Source organism: Octopus sinensis, linkage group LG17 (assembly GCF_006345805.1).
Source record: "Octopus sinensis linkage group LG17, ASM634580v1, whole genome shotgun sequence".
In the NCBI taxonomy this organism is placed as follows: domain Eukaryota; kingdom Metazoa; phylum Mollusca; class Cephalopoda; order Octopoda; family Octopodidae; genus Octopus; species Octopus sinensis.
In genome coordinates this window covers 26,008,160-26,033,159 of record NC_043013.1, presented here as the reverse complement: position 1 = coordinate 26,033,159, position 25,000 = coordinate 26,008,160, and the positions used below count along the sequence as shown (strand labels likewise).

The 25,000-nt window shown below is 38.7% G+C and overlaps 1 protein-coding gene across 2 annotated transcripts in view; it reads right to left on the bottom strand.

The window, feature by feature from the left end:
* LOC115220989 (sodium- and chloride-dependent transporter XTRP3-like) overlaps positions 1–25,000 on the bottom strand; it is a 119,396-nt gene that overhangs the window by 57,651 nt on the left and 36,745 nt on the right. For both annotated transcript variants that reach the window (XM_029791206.2, XM_029791207.2), the window contains exons 2-3: positions 21,116–21,570; positions 8,599–8,709 (exon numbers count right to left, since the gene is read on the bottom strand). In XM_029791206.2, coding sequence (XP_029647066.2) covers positions 8,599–8,709; positions 21,116–21,570 — 566 coding nt within the window. The remainder of the gene's footprint in view (positions 1–8,598; positions 8,710–21,115; positions 21,571–25,000) is intronic.

Here is a 25,000-nt window from a genome sequence, read left to right as displayed (position 1 = left end):
ATATGCTCGGCTGGAGGGTATATCAGCCGAAACGTTGTGTAAACAACAAACAAGATGACAAATATCCGTCAAATATAAATAATGTAAATAATGTTTCTTTTTATTATTCTGCTATACACACACACACACAAAATGGGCTTCTTTTAGTTTTTATCTACCAGATCCATTCACATGGTTTTGATTAGCCCAAGGCTATGGTAGAAGAGACTTGCCCAAGGGGCCATGCAGTGAGATTGAACAGAGAATCATATGATTGTGAAGCAAGCCTCTCTATATAAATAAATTAGTTCAATAGAACCTTGGCACATCAACATGTAGGATGCCAGAAATGGCTAGGTACAATAACATAGGGTTCAAAGTGAGGATAGTTATGGAGGACTTGACACCTGCATTACAATTTCAATTTCTGATTAATTTCACTTGTAGCACATGAGACCCTCTCTTCTCATCTTTGATAAAAGGGCCCCTGTGTCAAGAATCAAATTTTTTTCATTTTTTTTCCACAATACCTTTTTAGATTCTACCTTGCCACCACATTTGTTGCTCACTTTGCTTCCTGTTCTACTGGTAGCAGTGATTTGAAACCTGACCACTAAACACTTGGTCAGACACTACAAGGGAACCCCCACAGTTTCACATGATTGGTCTATCAATTGACCAATCGGCATGAGGCTGTGGGATGATATTGTTTTCTGGAATGTTCTTCTTGTCTCCTATAAAATAAAACCATGTTTGGCACTTTTCTAATTGCAGAGTATCAAAGGAGGCTGACTGACTTGCACCTCTACTCTTGCCATGTAGATAGTTCTGGACATTTGTGTAGACATCTCCAAGTTCTTGGACAGACCCATTCTGAACATTCACACAAGGTCTCATAAATAACTTCTATGGATGCAACATGGCTTTTCTTTCTTTTCCAGTCAGCAATCATTTATGTTGTTCATTGTAATTCATCAACACCAAATACCTTTATGTCTGGCAATAAATATTTCAATCAAATGTTAACGAGTTTGCTTCAATTATTATCCACAAAGCCAAGGAAATATATCTTCTTGAGCAGTTCAACTCAAACACCAACAAGCAACCAATGACTTATTCTACAAACATACATTTAATCTGCTTCTCCACTGTTTGTACACAGTTGATTAACAGTGATTTCAGCTAATAAACCCAACAGGTCTTGATAAAGTTTTATCCCTCATTCTCAAACAGAGTGCTCTTGAAATGGCCTCCCTGAGTTATCATACCTTTCTCTGCCCCCAAATATCTATCCCACCATATAGGTACTGAAACACAAGACAATGTTTCATCTCCTTAAAAATTATGTCTTTGCTTCTGTCAACTATTGATCTTTCACCCTCACTCGAAATTTTTTAAGTAAATGAAGAGAATGTAGACAGTTGTAAACAATGGTCTTTCATATCACTTTAAGCCTATTTTCCCTTTCCAGTGACAACCAGAAGAGTTTCAATTAAGTGAAATCATCCAGGGAGTCATTTATCAGTGATCCCTCATTATCCTCAACATCAGAAAAGGATTTCATTAAACTCGGAACAAGAATCTTCTGGTAAAATTGTCTACATATCAGTCCAGTCTTTCTAATCATCATCATCATCATCATCACCATTATCTTCATTTGATGTCTGTTTTCCATGCTAGCATGGGTTGGACAGTTTGATATGAGTTGGCAAGACTGGGAATTGCACCAGATTCCAATGTCCATTTTGGCATGGTTTCTACAGCTGGATGCCCTTCCTAATGACAACCACTTAACAGAGTGTACTGGATGCTTTTTACCTGGAACCAGCACCAATGCTTTTTATGGGGAACCAGCACCAATGTTTATGATTTAATTAGGAGGAAAAGTAGTGTCCCTGACATGGCTCTTTCAACAATGGTGGGAGAAAGAAAGAGAGTCATTCACAGACCACAAACCTTGCCCAAATTCTTGCAAAAGATTGGATTCTACTGAAGCTACCTGTCAATCAGAGTAATGTTAGAAGTGAGAAATTGAGGAACACATTAAGGGTTTCCACCTTAAATTTCTAGGATCAGAAGGATGCAGTTTCTATCATATTTCTATAAACTATTGTATCTCAGGATTATGTCCAACATACACTTTCTTCTCTATGTTAATGAGAGTATTGGTTCTAACCAATTTCACAGACACACACACACACACACACACACACACACACACACACACACACACACACACACACACACACATACAAACACACACACACGCACACACACACACTTACGTGTGTGCAGTCTACCTTTTGACTCATTGAAACCTTCTACCTGTCAAGTGTTTGTACTGTGCAACCTTGATAAAGATAAATATCTTACATAAGACTTGTACTAACAGTTTGTTTGGAGACCTTCTGAACAACCTGCTGACGCCCTTCGGGATCATGACAACCTTGTCTCCTTCAACAACAGTAAAAACAGTCACAACAAACGAATATCTAGGATACAAGCTTATGGTTGGTTACATTTCATAATACATGAGCAACACACACAGCCAAACAAATAAACTACAAACACTTTGATGATATTCTGTTGTGTCTGGGGAGAGTTATTTTCTTTTTGTACCTTATAATGTAACACACTCACCAGTAAAATTTCCACTTATTTCTTATTTTTATTTTCCTAAAATTTTCGTTGCGTCTTGGAAATTATAGTTGTGATACCTGTGCCGGTGGCACGTAAAAAGCACCATCCGAATGTGGACGATGCCAGCACCGCCTTGACTGGCTTCTGTGCCAGTGGCACGTAAAAAGCACCATCCGAATGTGGACGATGCCAGCACCGCCTTGACTGGCTTCTGTGCCAGTGGCACGTAAAAAGCACCAACCAATCATGGCCACTGCCAGCCTGCCCTGGCACCTGTGCCGGTGGCACGTAAAAAGCACCCACTACACTCATGGAGTGATTGACGTTAGGAAGGGCATCCAGCTGTAGAAACACTGCCAGATCAGACTGGAGCCTGGTGCAGCCTCCTGGCTTCCCAAACCCTGGTTGAACAGTCCAACCCATGCTAGCATGGAAAACGGACGTTAAACGATGATGATGAGGATGATAATGATGATATATATATGTATGTGTGTATGTATATGTTTGTGTGTCTGTGTTTGTCCCCCTAGCATCACTTGACAACTGTTGCTGGTGTGTTTACATCCCCGTTACTTAGAGGTTTGGCAAAAGAGACTGATAGAATAAGTACTAGGCTTACAAAGAATAAGTCCTGGGGTCAATGTGCTAAACTAAAGGCAGTGCTCCAGCATGGCCACAGTCAAATGACTGAAATAAGTAAAAGAGTAATGGTTTAATATTCTTTAGTGTATAGGGTGGTGAGCTGGCAGAATCGTTAGCATGCAGGGCAAAATGCTTATTGGTATTTCATTGTCATTATGTTTTGAGTTTAATTTCTGCCAAGGTTAACTTTGCTTCTCATCCTTTCAGGGTCAATTAAATAAGTACCAGCTATGCACTGGGGTCGATGTAATCAACTTAACCCCTTTCTCTGTCCTTGTTTTTCCCCTCTATGTTTAACCCCCTGTGGGCAATAGAAGAATAAATATTATTTAGTGTATATTGGTTTCTCAAGGAATTTTGTATGATGGCCTAATAACTCTGCCCGTCTGCTGCCCTACCAGAAGGCCTAAAATTTGTAAAGACTTGTCAATTGTTCAACTCCTCCGTAGCATTTGACTGGTTCTTTAGACTCTGGAAGGACAAAAAGCAGAGCTGACATCTGCAGGGTTTGATCCCAGAATGTCGAACAATGCATCGAAATACTGCAAAGGATATTTATTTGATGCTTGACTGATTTCTGCCATTCCATTGCTCTAAAGCTGTGAAATATTGGTTGAAAATTTTCACAGAAGGCCAGCAATTTCGGGGGTGTGGGAGGGGGGGGGGGGGTAAGTTGGTTACATTGACGAGAAAAAGATGAAAAGTAATGTCATCCTTGACAGGATTTGACCTCAGAATGTAATGATAGATCCGATGCCACTAAGCATTGTGCCTGGAGTGCTAATGATTCTGTCAGCTGATTGCCTTAAAAGCTGGAAGAATATTAACCTTTTAACATTTAAATCAGCCAGTTCTGGCCTCTCACACCTATCTTACAATGTCATTCTAAAATGGAACAATCACATCATCAAAATCTAAAAATCTACAAGATTATGCGTGGTTAATTCAAACCAATGTGGATAAATAAGGATTAGATTTGACAGAGTAACCTAAATGCTATAGGGTTAAGGTACAACTGTGTTATAAAAACTCGATAAAGGTACAGTGAGAAAGGAAAAGAACTTGGTCTATTTTTAACACAAAACCTCATTTGGAACTATTAATAACAATGTTAACATATTGTATGTCTCTGACTTGATATATCTGAGAGCAGAACTATACAATATCATTTTACACTATACGGCAAATATGTGAAAGATGTCTGTTGAGCATGAAGCCTCATAGCAGTTTTGGTTTGATTCTGAGGAATATAAACACCACAAACAAGTCAATAAAGGTACTCTATGTAATATCCCTTGTCATGGTGACATTTTAAGAATGCCGCCGACAGCCGTGGTCGACTGCCAATACAGCTGTAATGTTCAGCTGCAGTCTTATGAAGCTGACTACTTCCAAGTTTTTGACATTATTTTCTGTCTCTTTCTTTCTCCCCCTTCACCTCTCTTTCTTTCTTTCTTTCTTTCTTTCTTCTTTCTTTCTTTCTTTCTTTCTTTCTTTCTCTCTCTCTCTCTCTCTCTCTCTCTCTCTCTCTCTCTCTTTCTTCCCTGCCTCTCTCCTCTCTCTTTCTCTCTTGTCTTCTGTTCCTCGGCAAATCTAAATGCATAACATTTTTTTCTAATATTTTTTACAAGAGATATTGCTGTAATTTTGGTAGAGATGGTGACACCTCTCAATTGCAATAGCTCTTCATATTTCACCAAATAAAACTCCCTCTCTCTCAGAGACACACACACACACATAATCTATTTTTATACAATAAGGTCCTATGTGATGAGCAAACAAATCTGTATTGCCCAGAATGCATCAAAACGAAATCTAAAGACCTAAAGTCTTCTATTAATACAGTGCTACATTATTTATAATAATGGTAATTGCTTCCAGCATGAATACAAGACCAGAAATTATAATAGTTTTAAATTTGGGTGAGGAGATTAAGTTGATTACATTGACCCCAGTGTTCAACCCCAATCTTGAAATAAAACTGAATAATGACATACATACATACATATATATATATTTCTTTATTGCCCACAAGAGGCTAAACATAGAGGAGACAAACAAGGACAGACAAAGGGATTAAGTCGATTACATCGACCCCAGTGTGAAACTGGAACTTTATTTATCGACCCCGAAAGGATGAAAGGCAAAGTCGACCTCGGCGGAATTTGAACTCAGAACGTAACGGCAGACGAAATATGGCTACGCATTTCGCCCAGCGTGCTAACGTTTCTGCCAGCTTGCCGCCACATATATACAGATATATATATAATCATACGATTTTGTATGTATATATATATATATATATATATATATACATACAAACATACACTTATACACGCACACGCATATAGACACACATGTGACAGGCTTCCACACAGTTTCCATCAACTAAATTCACTCATAAGGCATTGGTTGGTGCTACAGTAGGACTGAACCTGAAACCCTTTGGTTGCAAAGGAAGCAACGAAAACCCACAGCCACACCTGCAGACGAGATGGGTTGTAGCATTTGTTTTGGCTGTCCTTGGATGGTAATCAATCATCCACTTTAACCCATTAACTGCCAAAGTTTTGTATTCATACTTTTTGGCTTTGTCAGGTGTCTTAGGAGTTAAAATATAGTATTTAAATATATAGTATTTAAATTTTCTTCATATGCGAATTATTTTGGAAATTACAAATTTTACGAAAAGTCCCAAATTGGGATTGCTGAAAAAAAGCATATTTATCCTTTTCTATTCAATTGCAATAATAAACATTTTAGTTTTTTTGAAGCTATAGTATCAAATGTGAATGTGTATGAAATACACATCAAATATAAATGAGAAATGCAAAAAGAAAAAAAAATACCTTTTCAAAACGGTCAGTATTTTTGTAGAAAATTACTATTTGTAAATCTCACAACGAGAGATATTCAGCAACAGTACCTTTGGCGTAAAGATTATTTGCCAGCATAACATGGCAGTCCTGGTTTAGGATGAATGTTGCAGTAATTTAGTCCCAGGAGACATCGTCTCCAGCTGGCCATACAACATGATCTGTGTCCTTATATTTCAAACAAGGGAATCTAGTACCCCAACTCATCTCAAAACAATATCTGTGTATTACGATTTCCGGGTTATTTCCCTTCATCAGCACAGAATAATTATTTGGCTTGAGGTGGTGCTGCCAAATTCTCATTCGAAATATATAGTTTTCAAAGGTACAACTAAGTCACTGATCTATAAATTAGAAAATTACTATTTTTAAATCTCACAACTTGAGATATTCAGCAACAGTACTTTGGATAAAGATTGTTTGCCAACATAACATGGCAGTATTTTTGTAGTTCAAAAATTGTGATTTATGATACAAAATCTCCTCAAGAATTAGTGCTATGTTTAATTTTTTTCATTTCTCTAGCTTGTAAACATTTAGCGTGTTACTAAGTTGAGAACACAGATTTAGTGGTAAGACAGTTTGATGCCTATTTTTAGTATACAAGAGACCCTTATAGTGATCTCTCATATTGTTTATGTTTTAATAATGACAGACTTTTGACTACTAAATATTGTTAAACACACCTCTGCAAATGCAATGTGCATAAGAAATTCACTTTAAATACAACGAACAACCGGCAGTAAGACTGCTTTTAGCGGATCCCCAAATAGGGCTCATGGCAGGCAATGGGTTAACACCGCTGCCAGCTCTTTGGTTGTGTTTAGCAGAGAACACTGTTCAGTTCTATATTTAAGAGATGAGGAATTATGTACATTATTTACATTCAACAGATATTTGTCTGCATCTTGTTCGTTGTTAACACATTTTGGCTGATATACCCTCCAGCCTTCTTCAGGTGTCTTGCAGAAATTTCGAACCTGGTTTCTCATTCCTAAGGTATTTTTCTATGTTGTTGTTATTATTATTATTATTATTATTATTATTATTATTACTATTATTATTATTATTATTATTATTATTATTATTATTAACCACTATGCCATATGCCTACGGGCTTATGGCGTAGTGGTTAAGAGTGCGGGCTACTAACCCCAAGATTCCGAGTTCGATTCCAGGCAGTGACCTGAATAATAGTAATAATAGTAATAATAATAATAATAATAATAATAACAACAACATCATCGAAAAATACCTTAGGAATGAGAACCCAGGTTCGAAATTTCCCCAAAACACCTGATGAAGGCTGGATGGTATATCAGCCGAAACATTGTATTAACAAGAAGCAAGATGAGGACAAATATCCGTCAAATGTAAATAATGTAAATAATGTAAATAGAGAACACTGTTACTTGAAAGAATTTGGGTGAAGTCTATGATCTGAAGATAACTTTCTCTTTTCATTTCATCTGTTACAAACATTCTGAATAAAATAAAGTGCCATGAGCACTGCCCTCTTCACGACAATTATTTAAGCCTGTTATTCTATCGCTCATTTCAGTCATTCGACTGTGGCCATACTGGAGCAAGTCTGGGGTATTTATTCTCTATCTACCTGGTTTTGACAAACTGTTAAATCAGAGGGAGTTATCATAACTTAATACTGGCTGCTATATAGTGGGAAGCACTCACACACACACACACACACACACACACACACAACAGGCTTCTGCACAGTTTCTATGAAATAAATTCACTCCCAAGGCTATTGTAGAAGACACTGGCACAAGGTGCTACACAGTTGCACCAAAGTGAATGGCTTAACAATGCAAACCATGTATGTGCCTCTATGGTTAAAGGATTTAAAATAAAGAAAGAAAAATGGAGGAGCCTAGTTAGACAGATTAAGTAATGTAATCCTAGATTAACTATGTTTGAATATATACACAAAAAAAAAAACAAGTTGAATTATGACAGATGGAATACCTTTGGTGAAAGTCTTGTCTGAACAGGGTTGGTCTATGGTGAAACAACAACAGTAAGAATGGAAAAAGAAACCTGCCCTTATTTCATCAGCTGGTTTTTAGCTTCTTTTGGCCAAACTGCCCACCACCACCAGCACAATCCTCCTCTCCATTGATGCTTTAATCATTGTATAGTGAGAAAGAGAGAGAGGGGGGCTGGTAGATAAAGAGAGGGAGAGGAGGAGAGGGGAAGAAAGAGAGAGAAAATGAAAGTAGAGAGGAAGAGAGAGAGAGAAAGAAAGATAGAGGAAGAAGAAAGGAACGAGGGAAAGAAAGTGAGAAAAGAAAGAGAAGGAGAGAGAGAGAAAGAAAGAGAGACAGAGAAAGAGGGAGAGAGAGAGGAAGAGGAAAGAGAGAAAGAAAGAGAGATACATAGATAGATAAACAGATAGATAGATAGAGAGAGAGGGCGGGGAGAAGGAAGTGAAATGTTTTACCTTTGGTGTAAACATATAACTGATACCAGTGCCTGATCCTTTTAGGGTCAATCCACGAATGAGAAAAGCTGTCAGCACAATGTAGGGAAAGGTAGCCGTGAAGTAAACAACCTAAAATGAAACAATATGCACAGACATTTACATGTATGTATATATATATATATTACATATAGATTACATAGAGTTATATTATAAAAATATGGAAGTTCATTTAAAGAAATAGCATTCAATGTGTTCATGTATGTATACGTGCCCCAGCATGGCCACAGCTCATAAGCTGAAACTGGAAAAATCAAAATCAAATCAAATACATATATACCTACATATATACATACATGCATACATAGGTATGTGTGCAGGTGTCATCATCATCATCATCATCATTATCATCGTTTAACATCCGTTTTCCATGCTGGCATGGACTGGACGGTTTGACTGAGATCTGGAGAGCCAATGGCTGAACCAGGCTCCAATCTGATCTGGTAATGTTTCTACAGCTGGATGCCCTTTTTAACACCAACTACTCCGAGAGTGTAGTGGATGCTTTTTACGTGTCACTGGCACAGGAACCAGTCAGGAGGGCCCTGGAATTGATCATGTTCGGATGGTGCGTTTTACGTGCCACCGGCACAGAGAAGGCTATGCGCAGTCAGGAGGTACTGGCATCAGCCACATTCAGATGGTGCTTTTTATATACCACTGGCATGGGAGCCAGTCAGGGAGCACTAGCTACAGCTACGATATTTATTTATTTATTGACCACAAGGGGCTAAACATAGAGGGGACAAACAAGGACAGACAAAGGGATTAAGTTGATTACATGAACCTCAGTGCATAACTGGTACTTAATTTATCAATCCCAAAAGGATGAAAGGCAAAGTCGACCTCAGCGGAATTTGAACTCAGAACGTGGCAGCAGACGAAATACTGCTAAGCATTTCACCTGACATGCTAATGATTTGGCCAGCTCACCACAGCTACGGTATTGGTTTTATTTGACTCAACAGGTCTTCTTAAGCATATCATATCGCCCAACGCATCAGGGGTACTCTTAACTGAGCAACGATCTTCTCAATCTGCTAGGTCTTCTCAATCACAGCATATCTCCAAAGGTCTTGGTCTCCTGTCATTGCCTCTGTGAGACCCAATGTTCGAAGGTCGTGCTTCACCACCTCATCCCCTGTCTTGTTGGGTCTACCTCATTAAATAGGAATATTATGCCAAAATTGGCGATTTTTAGTCACTTGTGCCAGAGCATGGAAATTTCAATTGTGTTTGGCTCACAAAAATCTAAATTGATCAATTTCCAATCATTGTCATCATTGTCATCATCATTGCTGTAGTCATTGTTGTCGTAGTTGTCATCACCAGCATCCCCATCATCATCATCAACAGCAGCATCATCACCATCACCACCACCACCACCACCACCACCATTGTCATCATCATCATCATCATCATCATTACCATTATCATCATCATTAAAGCTCACATTTATAGGTTTTCTATGGAGATCATTGAGAATTCTCAAAATATTAGAATATATTAACTGAGCATCCAAAATATATGATTCTCTCTTCTTTTGTCGAGGCATCATCCATTCAGGTTGATTGCCTGGGCCAGCCTGACAACCTCTCTCCATCGCACAATTTTGAGGTCTTTAGCTAAGGAAGGCAACTCTGTCAGAACAATCTATGTCTTAGAGCAGAGGTTCTCAAACTTTTTGCACCCCCACCCTCAGGGCCACATGATATGCCCAGTGCCCCCACCCCTATTTTTATGTATAAATAAATATTTCATATTTTAATAATTTATACATACTATGAATCATTTGATATTTAATATAATATTATATAATTTGTATACAATATTATAATAAATTCATAGCATTCCCCAATCCACTGCCTTCCTCCCAGCACCTCCTTTTCTGTATCATCCCCCTTTTCTCTACACCAGGAGCAGTAACACCCACTTTAAGAACCTTAGAGCATAATGAGAAAGTAGTTCTATATTTAAGAGTTGAGGAATTATGTACATTATTTACATTATTTACATTCGATGGGCATTTGTCCTCATCTTGTTTGTTGTTAGCACAATGTATCGGCTAATATACCCTCCTGCCTTCATCAGGTGTCTTGGTGAAATTTCGAACCTGGGTAGTCATTCCTGTGCCAGTGGCATGTTAAAAGCACCAACCGATCGTAGCTGATGCCGGACTCCCCTGGCACCTGTGCAGGTGGCACGTAAAAAGCACCCACTACACTCGCGGAGTGGTTGGCGTTAGGAAGGGCATCCAGCTGTAGAAACACTGCCAGATCAGACTGGAGCCTGGTGCAGCCCCTGGCTTCCCAGACCCCGGTCGAACTGTCCAACCCGTGCTAGCATGGAAAACGGACGTTAAACGATGATGATGATGATGATAATGATGATGATTATTACGATTATTATTATTCAGGTCACTGCCTGGAATTGAACTCGGAATCTTGGGATTAGTAGCCCGCACTCTTAACCATATTTAAGAACTAATTGTTGAAGTTGTAGTATTAGAACTGTGCCAGGTTATTTATTGATGCAGTTTCCAACAGGAATTTACTTGGCAACAACTTTATTCCATTAGAAGACATTAACTCTATTCACACACCTCCAGGAATCTAACTGTTATTAGGACTCCTACAAAATCTAAAGAGTCAAAGTTTCAACGATTCATGTATTGTCATATGATTTGTATGTTACATCAAGAGAAATTCTCTCAATGATATATGCCATTCCCCAACACTTTTGTTCATCTTGTAAAACATTCTAAAACTATAGACTATTCTGGTTTCTGATAAAAATAGAAAGGCCTGTTAGATTTCTTAGAATTACATCTCAAGACATGAGCAATACTGTCAATATTATGATCATAATCAAGATGACAGGCTGGCAGAATTGTTAGCACACTGGGCAAAATGCTTAGCAGTATTTTGTCTGACTTTATGTTCTGAGTTCAAACTCTACTGAGGTCATTTTTATTTTTCATCCCTTCGAGATCAAAAAAATGGGTACCAATTGACCATAACCATGGCCTATGGCAGTGCAGCATAACCAGCCCATCTAAGAGTACTCTTCAATCATTAGGCAATAAACTGTACTTGTGAAGACCTGTTGAGGCAAGTGAAGTTGTTGTCGTGGCCAGTGCCAGTACCGCCTGATTGGCATCCATGCCAGAGGCACGTAAAAAGCACCATTCGAGCGTGGTCATTGCCAGTGCCATCTGACTGGTTCTTGTGCAGGTAGCATATAAAAAGCACCATTCAAGTGTAGTCGATGCCAGTGCCAGCTGTCTGGCACCTGTGCCAGTGGAACATAGAAAGCACCCACTATACTCTCAAAATGGTTGGTATTAGGATTGGAGACTGCTGCAATATCCCGGCTTGCCAGTCCTTGGTCAGACTGTCGAACCCTGCCAGCATGGAAAGTGGATGTTAAACGATGACGATGCTGATGATAATGATGGGCACTGGGGTTGATGTAATATACTCCATCCCCAAATTACCAAAATTTGAAACCAATATTATAAGCATAATGTTCAATTGCCACATGACATAAGAGCTGATTCTTTTATGTCTGATCTTCTTTCTGCTAAAACTTTGACTTTTAGAAAGGATGTCTTTGTTAGAGTTGACAGAAAGCTTTCCAAGGTCTTTTGGAACCTACCTCTCAATATTCTTTTCTATTCTAGGCACAAGGCCCGAAATTTTGGGGGAGGGGGCCAGTTGATTAGATTGACCCCAGTACACAACTGGTACTTAATTAATTGACCCTGAAAGGATGTAAGGCAAAGTCGACCTTGGCAGAATTTGAACTGAGAATGTAGAGACAGATGAAATCCTGCTAAGCATTTCGCCCAGTGTGCCAATGTTTCTGCCTGTTCGCCGCCTTATCTACCTCAATAATCTTTTCTTTTCAACTCTAGGCACAAGGCCTGACATTTTGGGGAGGGGCCCAGTTGATTAGATCGACCCCAGTACACAACTGGTACTTAATTTATCGACCCCAAAAGGATGAAAAGCAAAGTTGACCTTAGCAGAATTTGAACTCAGAACTTAAAGACAGATAAAGTACCGTAGGCATTTTGCCTGGTGTGCTAATGTTTCTGCCAGCTCGCTGCTTTACCTACCTCTCAATATTGAAACAGATAGGTGCATTGTTAATACCACAGCAGATTTCAGCTATGTTCTTGATAGAAAAAAAAAAAGACCAGATGTGAGAATATTTGGCCATTTGCCTCTCCTGAGATCTCCTCAAGGGCACTAAAAAGCAGGACAACATAATGTACCAAATATATTCCAAGTGGCTTCCCTTGCACTTCTGTGACACATTGACCTATAACCTTTCTTGTTTCACATTACAACCACAATCTGACCCCAAACAGATTTCTTCTGATTCAAGATAATCTTCACATGCTGTGCAACACTTTTTCAGATATATACAATGCCAAAAGAAAAAAAAACAAGAAAAGAAAAAAGATGGCCTTTAAAGAAAAAATTGAGCAAATAACCACCACCTCCACTACCATTACTACTACTGCTGCTGCTGCTACTACATGTAATCTTTAGCGTTTACTTTAACAAGATAAGAAGTGGCAAACAACAAAATAGATTAAAAAGTGAATACTTGGAATATTTTACATGTTTTGACATCCATCAACAGAACAGAACTGGATGTTAATTGATCGATTTTTACCATTTAGTCAGAATGTTTCATTAAGAAATCTTGGTTAAATTATTAAATATTTGAAACATCAAAAGATAATAAATGTGAATGTATTTGGTCTGGTTGCAGAAGAGAAAATGTTTTTCGCTTGTTAAACTGAAGCCATATTGCTCAGATTTAACAGATGGAATCCCATTATATATACGCACACATATCCTTGAGGACAATATCTAACCTGATAATTTAGTATTTTAACTGGTTAATTCCAGTGATATTTTCTATTGTAATGCATACACACACATACATATAATTAAAACAGATGAATGAGTCGTCTGGTATTGCTACAGTTGTTTGAATAGGAATCTTTCTTGCGTGTATGTATGTATGTATGTATATAAATATATATGTGTGTGTGTGTGTGTGTGTGTTTGTGTGTGTGTGTGTGTGTGTGTGTGTGTGTGTATGTATGTATATATATATAGCTTTAATTGTGGGGTATCCATAAAGAATCAAGGTATACCACAGTGAGGTATGCAGTATGCACAACAACCATAAGATTCTACAATATGTTATACAACTCTCAACTCATCAGGCTAACCAAATAAACAAGCAAGTAGTGACATATTGATTAATTATGCTCTCATTAAGACGATAACCCATTCATCTGTTTTAATTATGTTTCTACATCATTCTCATGGTGCCATTTATTTTTGGATACTTTTGGAGTTTTGGATTACCTAACAACAATGAACTTCCCTTCATTGATGCATTCTGTGCTATGGAAATGGACTACTTAACCATTTGTTTTGTGTTATTCTGCCAAGCCAATTTCTGGCATACTTCTCTTTGGTATACCTTGATTCTTTGTGGATCCCCCAGGATCTTGGAATTATCCAGTAAAATCTTTTTATATAATTCGCCACTATATTCACTGCGATGTTTATTTTTGACCATATCGTGCTTGTGAGGTGGTTGGCGGGCAATTTGGACTGGTCTTGTACATATGTGCATATATATGTATGTATGGACGTTCGTATATGTAAGTATAACGTGTGTTCTGTATATATATATATATTTGTATTTATGTACCCATCTGGTATATTCAACTGACAAAGGCAGAGCTTATTTGAAGCAAAGCCAGAAATCCAGGATCTTGAATTATCCAGTAAAATCTTTTTAGCTAGTTTATTTTGTCTCTCTGTCTTATCTTGTGGCGCAATATGAACATTTAAGATGGTTTTTGGAGTTGGGGTCTTGACTGCTATTTCGGCAAGGTAGTATCTCTCCGATACCCTTATTTATAGTTTTAAATAATTATTACCTTTGTATGGTATTTATTCCCATGCTGGCCACTTGATAAGATCGATATTTAAATATCAAAATTATCCTTATTTATAAATTTACATACATACATACATATATGTATGTTGTATGCAAGAAATAAGGTGGAGAGGAGGATCTGCTAGGGTCCTCACAGGCAAGGGACACAGGTACAAGATTTTCTGGGCAGGGAACACTGACGGGGTTGGTGGCGTGGGTATAATTATCGCTGAGAAATGGATAGATAGAGTAATTGAGGTAATCAGAGTAAGTGACAGAATACTTAAGATTAGAATAGTGCTTCATAATAGATTAGCAACCATTATATCGGCCTATGCCCCTCAGCCAGGGCTACCCGATGGACAGAAAGACAGTTTCTATGACACCCTACTGCAGACCACCTCATCGACGAACGACAGGGACCTTCTCTTTGTGGCTGGTGATTTCAATGGGCATGTTGGACGACATGCTGGGGGCTTCCATGGCGTACATGGAGGCTACGGTTATGGTTCCCGCAACGAGGAGGGAACCAGGCTGCTGGAGTTCTGCGATGCGAATAGTCTTATGGTCTGCAACACTAACTTCAGGAAACCAACAAGCCACCTGGTCACCTACCGATCGGGCCGGCATACTAGCCAAATCGACTACATCCTTGCCAGAAAAAGGAAAGATGGCTGCTTAAAAATGCCAAAACCTTCCCAGGCGAAGAATGCACCCCACAACATAGACTGGTAGTTAGTGACTTTAGGATCAGGACTAAGAGGGCGACTAGAAGACGACCAACATGGAGAAGAAGGGTCTGGAAGCTTAAAGCCCCTGCGAATGGACAGAGATTTAGAGATATGTTACTTGAAGCCTTTGACGAAGTGGAAGGGGGTATAGCTACACATGGGGTAGAAGACAACTGGACGTTTCTGAGGGACAACCTGCTGAAAGCCGCTGACCAGATCTGTGGCTGGTGCAAAGTCCCCTTAAGACCCAAAATAACGTGGTGGTGGAACAATATTGTTGACAGGGCTATTAGACAAAAGAAACAGGCTTGGAAGGCCTGGAAGAACGGTGGTAGCAGGGAAGGGTATCAGACTGCCAGAAGGGAAGCTAGGAGACAGGTCTATCTAGCCAGAGGGGAAGCAGATAAGAGAAAATTTGCCAATGTCCTGCGCCGTGAGGATGAAAGACTTGAGGTATTTCGTGTTGCAAGACAGTGTGTGAGAGAGAATCGTGATGTGGTAGGAGAGAAATGTGTTCGCATGGAGGATGGTTCACTTGCGCTAAATGAGGATGCAAAGAGAGAAGCTTGGAGACGCCACTATGAAAGGTTACTGAATGAGGAAAATGAATGGGATAAAGAGAGTCTGCCGAATGTTGACCCTACAGAGGGACCAGCTATCCGAGTTGATAGTTCGTGGTAGCTAAGGCAATTAGAAGCATGAAGACAGGGAAAGCCCCAGGCCCATCAGGAATTACTGCAGAGATGCTCAAAATATCTGGCAGTGTCGGCTATAACCTAGTCACCCGTATAGTCAACCAGGTGATACACGAAGGAGTCATACTCAATGACTGGTGCAGCAGCATACTAGTCAACTGCTACAAAGGTAAAGGTGATGCCCTAGATACAAATAATTACAGAGGTATCAAGCTGTTGGATCAAGTAATGAAGGTTACGGAGAGGGTCATAGCCCAACTAATTAGAGAGAGAGTTAGTTTAGATGAGATGCAGTTTGGGTTCGTGCCAGGAAAAAGTACCACTGATGCTATATTCCTGGTAAGGCAGCTGCAGGAGAAATACCTAGCCAAAGATAAGCCCCTGTACCTGGCTTTCGTTGACATGGAGAAAGCTTTTGATAGGGTCCCCCGATCCCTTATCTGGTGGTCAATGAGGAAACTAGGGATAGATGAATGGCTGGTGAGGACTGTGCAAGCCATGTACAGAGATGCCGTAAGTAAGGTTAGGGTTGGCAACATGTACACAGAAGAATTCAAAGTAGAGGTTGGGGTCCACCAGGGTTCAGTACTCAGCCCCCTCCTATTTATCATAGTACTCCAGGCAATTACGGAGGAATTCAAGACAGGCTGTCCCTGGAGCTCCTCTACGCTGACGACCTTGCTCTTATTGCTGAGTCACTATCAGAACTGGAGGAGAAGTTCCAGGTGTGGAAGGAGGGTTTAGAATCAAGGGGCCTTAGAGTCAACCTAGCTAAAACCAAAGTACTAATAAGTAGAAAGGTAGACAATCCACAAATATCTTCAGGAAGATGGCCCTGCTCGATCTGTAGAAAAGGTGTAGGTAGAAACTCTATAAGATGTACCCAGTGTAAGCTATGGACACATAAGAGGTGCAGCAATGTCAAAGGTAGGCTAACTGGGAAGATAGTTTTTGTATGTGGCAGATGCTCGGGAGCATTAACCTCCGAAAATCTGCAGAAAACAACTTCCGTCACTTTCCAGGGGGAAAAACTAGAAGTAGTTGATAGCTCCCGTTATCTAGGTGACCAAGTCAGTAGTGGGGGTGGGTGCGCTGAAAGTGTAACTGCTAGAATAAGAATAGCCTGGGCAAAGTTTAGGGAGCTCTTACCTCTGCTGGTGACTAAAGGCCTCTCGCTCAGAGTAAAAGGCAGACTGTATGATGCGTGTGTACGAACAGCCATGCTACATGGCAGCGAAACATGGGCTGTGACTGCTGAGGACATGCGTAAGCTCGTGAGGAATGAAGCCAGTATGCTCCGATGGATGTGTAATGTCAGTGTACATACTCGACAGAGCGTTAGCACCTTGAGAGAAATGTTGTACCTAAGAAGCATCAGTTGTGGTGTGCAAAAGAGACGATTGCGCTGGTATGGTCATGTGGCGAGAATGGATGAAGATAGGTGTGTGAGAAAGTGCCAATCCCTAGCAGTTGAGGGAACCCGTGGAAGAGGTAGACCCAGGAAAACCTGGGACGAGGTGGTGAAGCACGACCTTCGAACTTTAGGCCTCACTGAGGAAATGACCAGAGACCGAGACCTTTGGAAATATTCTGTACGTGAGAAGACCAGCAGGACAAGTGAGCCCAGCCCACTTATGAATGCCTTTCCTCCCTTGGACACAAAGACCGGTTGAGGCAAGCGAAGTCGATATAGAACCTCATCCGACGACAGACACCCATCCCAACCCCCCATGCTTGCGAAGACATGTTGGGGCAAGCGAAATCGAAATCGAAACCGAATTGAACCAGCCAGGATCCCTGGCCTGGTGGTACGTAAAAAGCACTATCCGACTCGGGGCCGTGGCACGTAAAATACTCCAATGCGACCGTACGACAAGCACCCATGCCAACCCCCTTTGCTTGTGAAGACATGTTGGGGCAAGCGAAATCGAAATCGAATTGAACCAGCCAGGATCCCTGGTCTGGTGGTACGTAAAAAGCACTATCCGACTCGTGGCCGTGGCACGTAAAATACTCCAATGCGACCGTACGACAGGCACCCTTGCCAACCCCCTTTGCTTGTGAAGACATGTTGGGGCAAGCGAAATCGAAATCGAATTGAACCAGCCAGGATCCCTGGTCTGGTGGTACGTAAAAAGCACTATCCGACTCGTGGCCGATGCCAGCACCGCCTCGACTGGCTTCCGTGCCGGTGGCACATAAAATACACCAATCTGACCGTGGCCGTTGCCAGCCCCGCCTGGCACCTGTGCAGGTGGCACGTAAAAAGCACCCACTACACTCACGGAGTGGTTGGCGTTAGGAAGGGCATCCAGCTGTAGAAACATTGCCAAATTAGACTGGAGCCTGGTGCAGCCTTCTGGCTTCCCAGAACCCCGGTCGAACCGTCCAACCCATGCTAGCATGGAGAACGGACGTTAAACGACGATGATGATGATGATGATATATATAACGGGAAGCTTTATGAAAATAGACAAAAGACGAAGGCAGGTTTACGGAAATAAACAAAAGACGCACACACACACATATATATATATATTATATATATATATATATATATATATATATATTATATATATATATATATGTATATTTAAAGGGCTAAAAGAAACCACTATGTGGTTAGCCATATGATAGAAGTAGATCACCTGCGATCAAACTACAAAGAAAAGAATGTTCTCTAGAGAAAAATTCAGCAGACACCAGAACAATATGCGGGCAAGACAGATGAAAATTATATAAAAAACAAGAATTAATCGACTAATTAATTGCAATTAATTCTTGTTTTTTATATAATTTTCATCTGTCTTGCCCGCATATTGTTCTGGTGTCCGCTGAATTTTTCTCTAGAGAACATTCTTTTCTTTGTAGTTTGATCGCAGGTGATCTACTTCTACCATATGGCTAACCACATAGTGGGTTTTTTTAGCCCTTAGATATACACATGTATTAGAATTTTCTCTGATTCTTCAGATTTTTGTATGCTAGGCTACTGGTTTTAAATTGATATTAATTAAATTAATATTCAATTTATCTCCCTCATTATTAAATATATATATATATATATATATATATATATATAAGCAATAATAAATCTACATACATACATACATATATACATACATTTATATATATACACATACATACATACATATATATATACATACATTTATATATATACACATACATACATACATATATATATACATACATTTATATATATACACATACATACATGCATGCATGCATGCATGCATACATACATACATACATACATACATACATACATACATACATACATACATACATATATATATATATGACAGAAATGAAGTTCAAAATTTGAAAAGGCACAGGGGGATATATTAAAATTAATTAGAATTTAATTAGATTTTTGAAATATAGGAATACACTTGATCAGTTTCACATTAGATTTCCAAAAGTGCAGGGTGTATGAAGCTGTCTTGCGAATTATGTCTATTCTGGCTGTTGTTATAAAAATTGATTGTTTTGAAAGAAAGAATATGGCTCAGAATGCTACAATGTTAATGTACAAATTGATTATTCAGTGTTCAGTGTTAAGCTCATGTGACAATCACACAAGACGGTTGCATAAAAATTTGTCTCCATTGAATATGTCACATGACAGTTAGAAAAGAGAGGTATAAATAAGTGATATCTATTTTACTGTGTTTTCTCTCTTGTTTCACATCAGAAATAATAAAACACTGAAATTCAAATTTAATTAAAAGAATATAATTGTTTACATAATGGCGTTATAAATAGTTATTGTGTATTATTCTGTTGAAGAATCATCATCATCATTATCATCATCATCATTGCTTAACATCCACTTTCCATGCTGGCATGAGTTGGACGGTTTGACTGAAAACTGGTAAGCAGGAGGGCTGCACTAATTTCCAATCTGATTTGGCAAGGTTTCTACCGCTGGATCCCCTTCTTAATGCCAACCACTCTGAGAATGTAGTGGGTGATTTTTACGTGCCAGCAGCATGACAGGGACAAGAAATAGAATAACAACAAATCATGAAATAATAAATGCTTAAACAGCAAAGAATTCAGAATTTCCTTATTTGAACAAATTTATTGTTGAGTGCAAAAATGTTATCAATTAGTGCTAGTTTATTCCTGTTAAACATGTTAAAACATATCCCTTCTTTGTTAACAAAATGTGGGGTAAGATAATAAGGGGTGGAATAAATAAGATCAACAATAGCTGCAACATGAATTTTGATTTTCTTTAGAATGAGCTCAATTAGATACATAATATATTTCTACAATAATTAATCCACAGGAAAAGGTATACTACTGATGTTTTATATGGTGAAGAGGGTAAATTGATTACTTTGACCCCAGTGCTTAACTGGTATTTCATTTACTGATCCCAGGACTGACCTTGGTGAACTCAGAAGATAAAGAATGGATGAAATGCCACAAAGCATTTTTTGTCATACTAACAATTGTGTAGTAGTAGTAGTAGTAGTAGTAGTAGTAGTAGTAGCAGCAGCAGCAGCAGCAGCAGCAGCAGCAGCAGCAGCAGCAGTGACAGTAGCAGTACCCGCAACAAAAATAATAATGATAATAATAATAATAATAATAATAATAATAATAATAATAATAATAATTATTATTATTATTATTATTATTATTATTATTATTGGCAGAAATTCAAAAGAAAGTGCCCATGGGAACTGCCCATATCCTACATAAAATACTGTCTATGTAATCTCAAATTTTAAAACAAACTTATAACTTTCTTATGTTTCCTTAAACATACTCTAGAACAATACTAAGTACAAAACCAAATATTTGACACTCTAAGCATAACACCAACATGAACTTCTAACTTGTCTCTTGAGGTCTCTGGGTGAGACTTGGAGTCAACTTGTACAAATACAAAGCAAAAGTCAAACATATAATAATAATGATAATAATAATAATAACAACAACAACAACAACAACAACAACAACAACAACAACAACAACAACAACAACAACAACAACAACAACAACAACAACAACAAGAAAAAGAAGAAGAAGAGTTAGCTTGCTTACTTTTCCAGAAGACTGGATACCTCGACATACACAGCAGTATACCACAAGCCAGGCAAAGACGAAACAGCCGAATATTTTCCAGTTAATCCCTTCAGAAATGTCAATGGAAGGTGATATGTCCAGTGCTTCTCGATACCAATAATAAGAAGAGGGTCCAGCAATGTCACATTCTTCAACAGTCACATTGCCATCATAGGGACATTTTTCCCAGGGCAGATTTTTTTGGAATGAATTGAATAAGTAAAAAAAACACCAAGTAATAATGGCGTTGTAATAGATTGCTAACAACAGAGAGACGACGGCACTTGCGATACCGATTCCTCCAAGAAATGGATGAATGGCATTCCATACGCCAATGCTACCTTTTTGAAATTTCTGTCCAATGGCCAACTCCAGGTAGAGTAAAGGCATCCCCTCTGCAAACAACATGACAAGGTATGGAATAAGGAACGCACCTGTGTAAAAGAAAAACGAAAGACAAACGTTTTTTAAAAATCTCATGAAGCAACAACCATTTAATGGTACATTTAGTTTATATGTTCAAACAGTAAATTTACAATAATAATAATAATAATGATGATGATGATAACAACATCAACAATAATAATGATGATAATGCTACAGCAAATATTCTGTCCAATGCCACAGATTTGCTTGACCTTAACCATTTGAGAGTGTCCCTTAGTGGCTGATAATATGTGCATGCTTGATCATGAGTCATTTGTTGAGAAGAATTCTTTGGGGTTTGGATAATTCACATTTAGAAACATGGGTGTTTTGTTCAACATCCTTAAACAACCCTTATTCAGAGACCTTTTGCATGGGATGGGCTACTCAACCTGAAGAAAATTCAAACTGGGCCCCACCTACAAGGTCATGTGCTGTTTACCCCAGTGTCACTTTGATAGCATGTGCTGCTCTCTCACTCAATAATAATAATAATAATAATAATAATAATAATAATAATAATAATAATAATAATAATAATAATAATAATAATAATAATAATAATAATAATAATAATAATAATAATAATAATAATAATAATAATAATAATAATAATAATGATAACAACAATAGTAATGATAATGGTTTCAAATTTTGGCAGAAGACCAACAATTTTGGAGTAAGGGGTAGTTGATTACATTGACCCCAGTGCATAACTGGTACTTATTTTATTGATCCTGAGAGGATGAAAAGCAAAGCTGACCCTGGCAGTATTTGAGCTTGGAATGTAAAGTTGCAGGAAAGATAAACAGATGAAGGTTCTGCTTCTTGGTGTGGTTCCTGTGCCATCTCAGTTTTTATCAAAAGAAACCAACATCTTTGTATCACATGATGGCTGTGGATTAAGCTGACCTGGCACTAAATAACAGTGCAGTTCTTCCCGGTTAGCAGCACTTTCTATGAAAGCAAATTGGTTTGACAGAGCAATCAATAAAGAAAAGTGTTGCCTATGGATGCCCCTGCAGCACAGTTCTAATTATAGATGACAAAGTACCAAATCTGAATACAACAGTCTAACATGATGTCTATTCTGTGCGCTACAATTTGCAAATAAAAATAATGGCTATTGATATAATATATACACACACACACATGTTCAATCCCACTGCATGGAACCTTGGCAAGTGTCTTCTTCTATAGCCTTGAGCCAACCAAAGCCTTGTAAGTGGATTTGGTAGGCAGAAACTGCAAGAAGCCCATCATGTATGTGTGTGTGTGTGTGTGTGTATTTGTCTGTGTTTGTGCCCCACCCCAACCACTGCTTGACAACTGGTGTTGGTTTGCTTGCATCCCAGTAACAGTGCTTGTTTAGCAAAAGAGGCCGAGAGAATAAGTACCAGGCTTCAATAATAACAACAACAATCCTTTCTACTATGGGCACAAGGCCTGGATTTTGTAGGGAGGGGTACAGTCAATCGTACTGACCCCAGTACTCAACTGGTACTTGATTTATCGAGCCTGAAAGGATGAAAGGCAAAGTTGACCTTGGTGGAATATGAACTCAGAACATAGCAGCAGACAAAATACTGCTAAGCATTTTGTCCAGTGTGTTAACGATTTTGCCAGTTTGCCACCTTCTTCTTCTTCTTCTTCTTCTTCATCTTCATCATCATCATCACCATCATCATCATCATCACCACCACCACCACCACCACCACCACCATCATCATCATCATCATCATCATCACATCATCATCATCATCATCATCAACAACAACAACAACAACAACAACAACAACAACAACAACAACAACAACAACAACAACAGCAACAACAACAACAACAACAACAATGAATGGCAAAGTCGACCTCAGCGAAATTTGAACTCAGAATGTAAAGGCAGATGAAATGTCACTAAGCATTAGTAATAACAACAATGGTTTCAATTTTTGGCACAAGGCCAGCAGTTTCAAGGGCAGGGGGTTGAATTGATTACATCAACCCCAGTGCACAACTGGTATTTATTTTATCAACCCTAGAAATATTCTTTTTTTTTTTTTTACTACGCACAAGGCCCGAAATTTTGCAAGAGAAGACCAGTTGATTAGATCATCCCCAGTATGCAACTGATACTTAATTTATTGACCCTGAAAAGATGAAAAGCAAAGTCGAGCTCAGTGGAATTTGAACTCAGAACGTAAAGACAGATGAAATACCGCTAAGCATTTTGCCCAGCATGCTTAACGTTTCTGCCATCTTGCTGCCGTAAACCCTAGAAATATTAGAAGCAAAGTAAGCCTAGCAGCATTTGAAGTCAGAATGTGAAGATAGACAAAATGCTGCTGAGCACTGCTGCCCAATATGCTAACAGTTTGGCCAGCTTGCCACTTTCCAACAGTAAAACAACAGCTCAGTGATAAAGCTGTCTAATGCTTAATACCAGGTCACACATGATATAGTGTAAAGTACAGAAAGAAAAATGTGCAGACTGGATCATTTGTTTTTGTTTTGTATTATGATTATTTACTGTTTTTTGTTGTTGTTGGTTTTTTTTATTATCATTTAATTTTATCAGATCAAACATTTCTGATTAATTGCCATCCAGAAATGTGCCAATATGATTAGGTCGATTTATGCAACACCCAGTTGTACTATATTGGTTGACTGAGTTTTGGCATTAACATTTATTTCATGGGATGGATGTAGTAGAGTGTAGACACTGCAGTACATACATACATTCATAGAATAGTATGATTAGGATAGTTGATGAACTAGTGGAGAGGCATGAAATAAAAGCTGGTACAGATCTCTCCCCAAGTAGTATTGGTCAAATATATTTATCAGAACAACAAAAATAAAAAATGGACCAGTTCACTGAGAAGATAGTACATGGGTATTTGGCATGAGAAACACAAATGATAGAAGAGACCGATTATGTCAAAAGCTTGGCATAGAGTATCATTAAGTTTATTACATCCTACTTCAAAGGCTGCCTCCATGCATTACAAGAACAAGAGATCCTCACCAAGTACCTACAGCATAAATGACAGATAACATTGACAGACAACAAATGTAGGCCATGCATGGCCAAGGCTGAAGACATCAACCACATTATTGCCAACTGCAGGAGAATGTCTTCCAGTAATATTTTCCCTTGGGGCATAATGCGCTGACCTGAACGGTCTGGAACAGGATAACAAAAAAGAAAACACTGACAGACAAGGTTGAATACATTGAGACTGATGAGTCAAAAGAATTTTGGTGGAACTTAAAAATTAAAACAGCCACCAAGTTAAAACACAACCAGTCAGATATTTAGAAAATTACTATTTTTAAATTTCATAACGAGAGATATTCAGCAACAGTACTTTGTAGTAAAGATTGTTTGCCAACATGACATGGCAGTCTTGGTTTAGGACAAATGTTGCTGTAATCTCC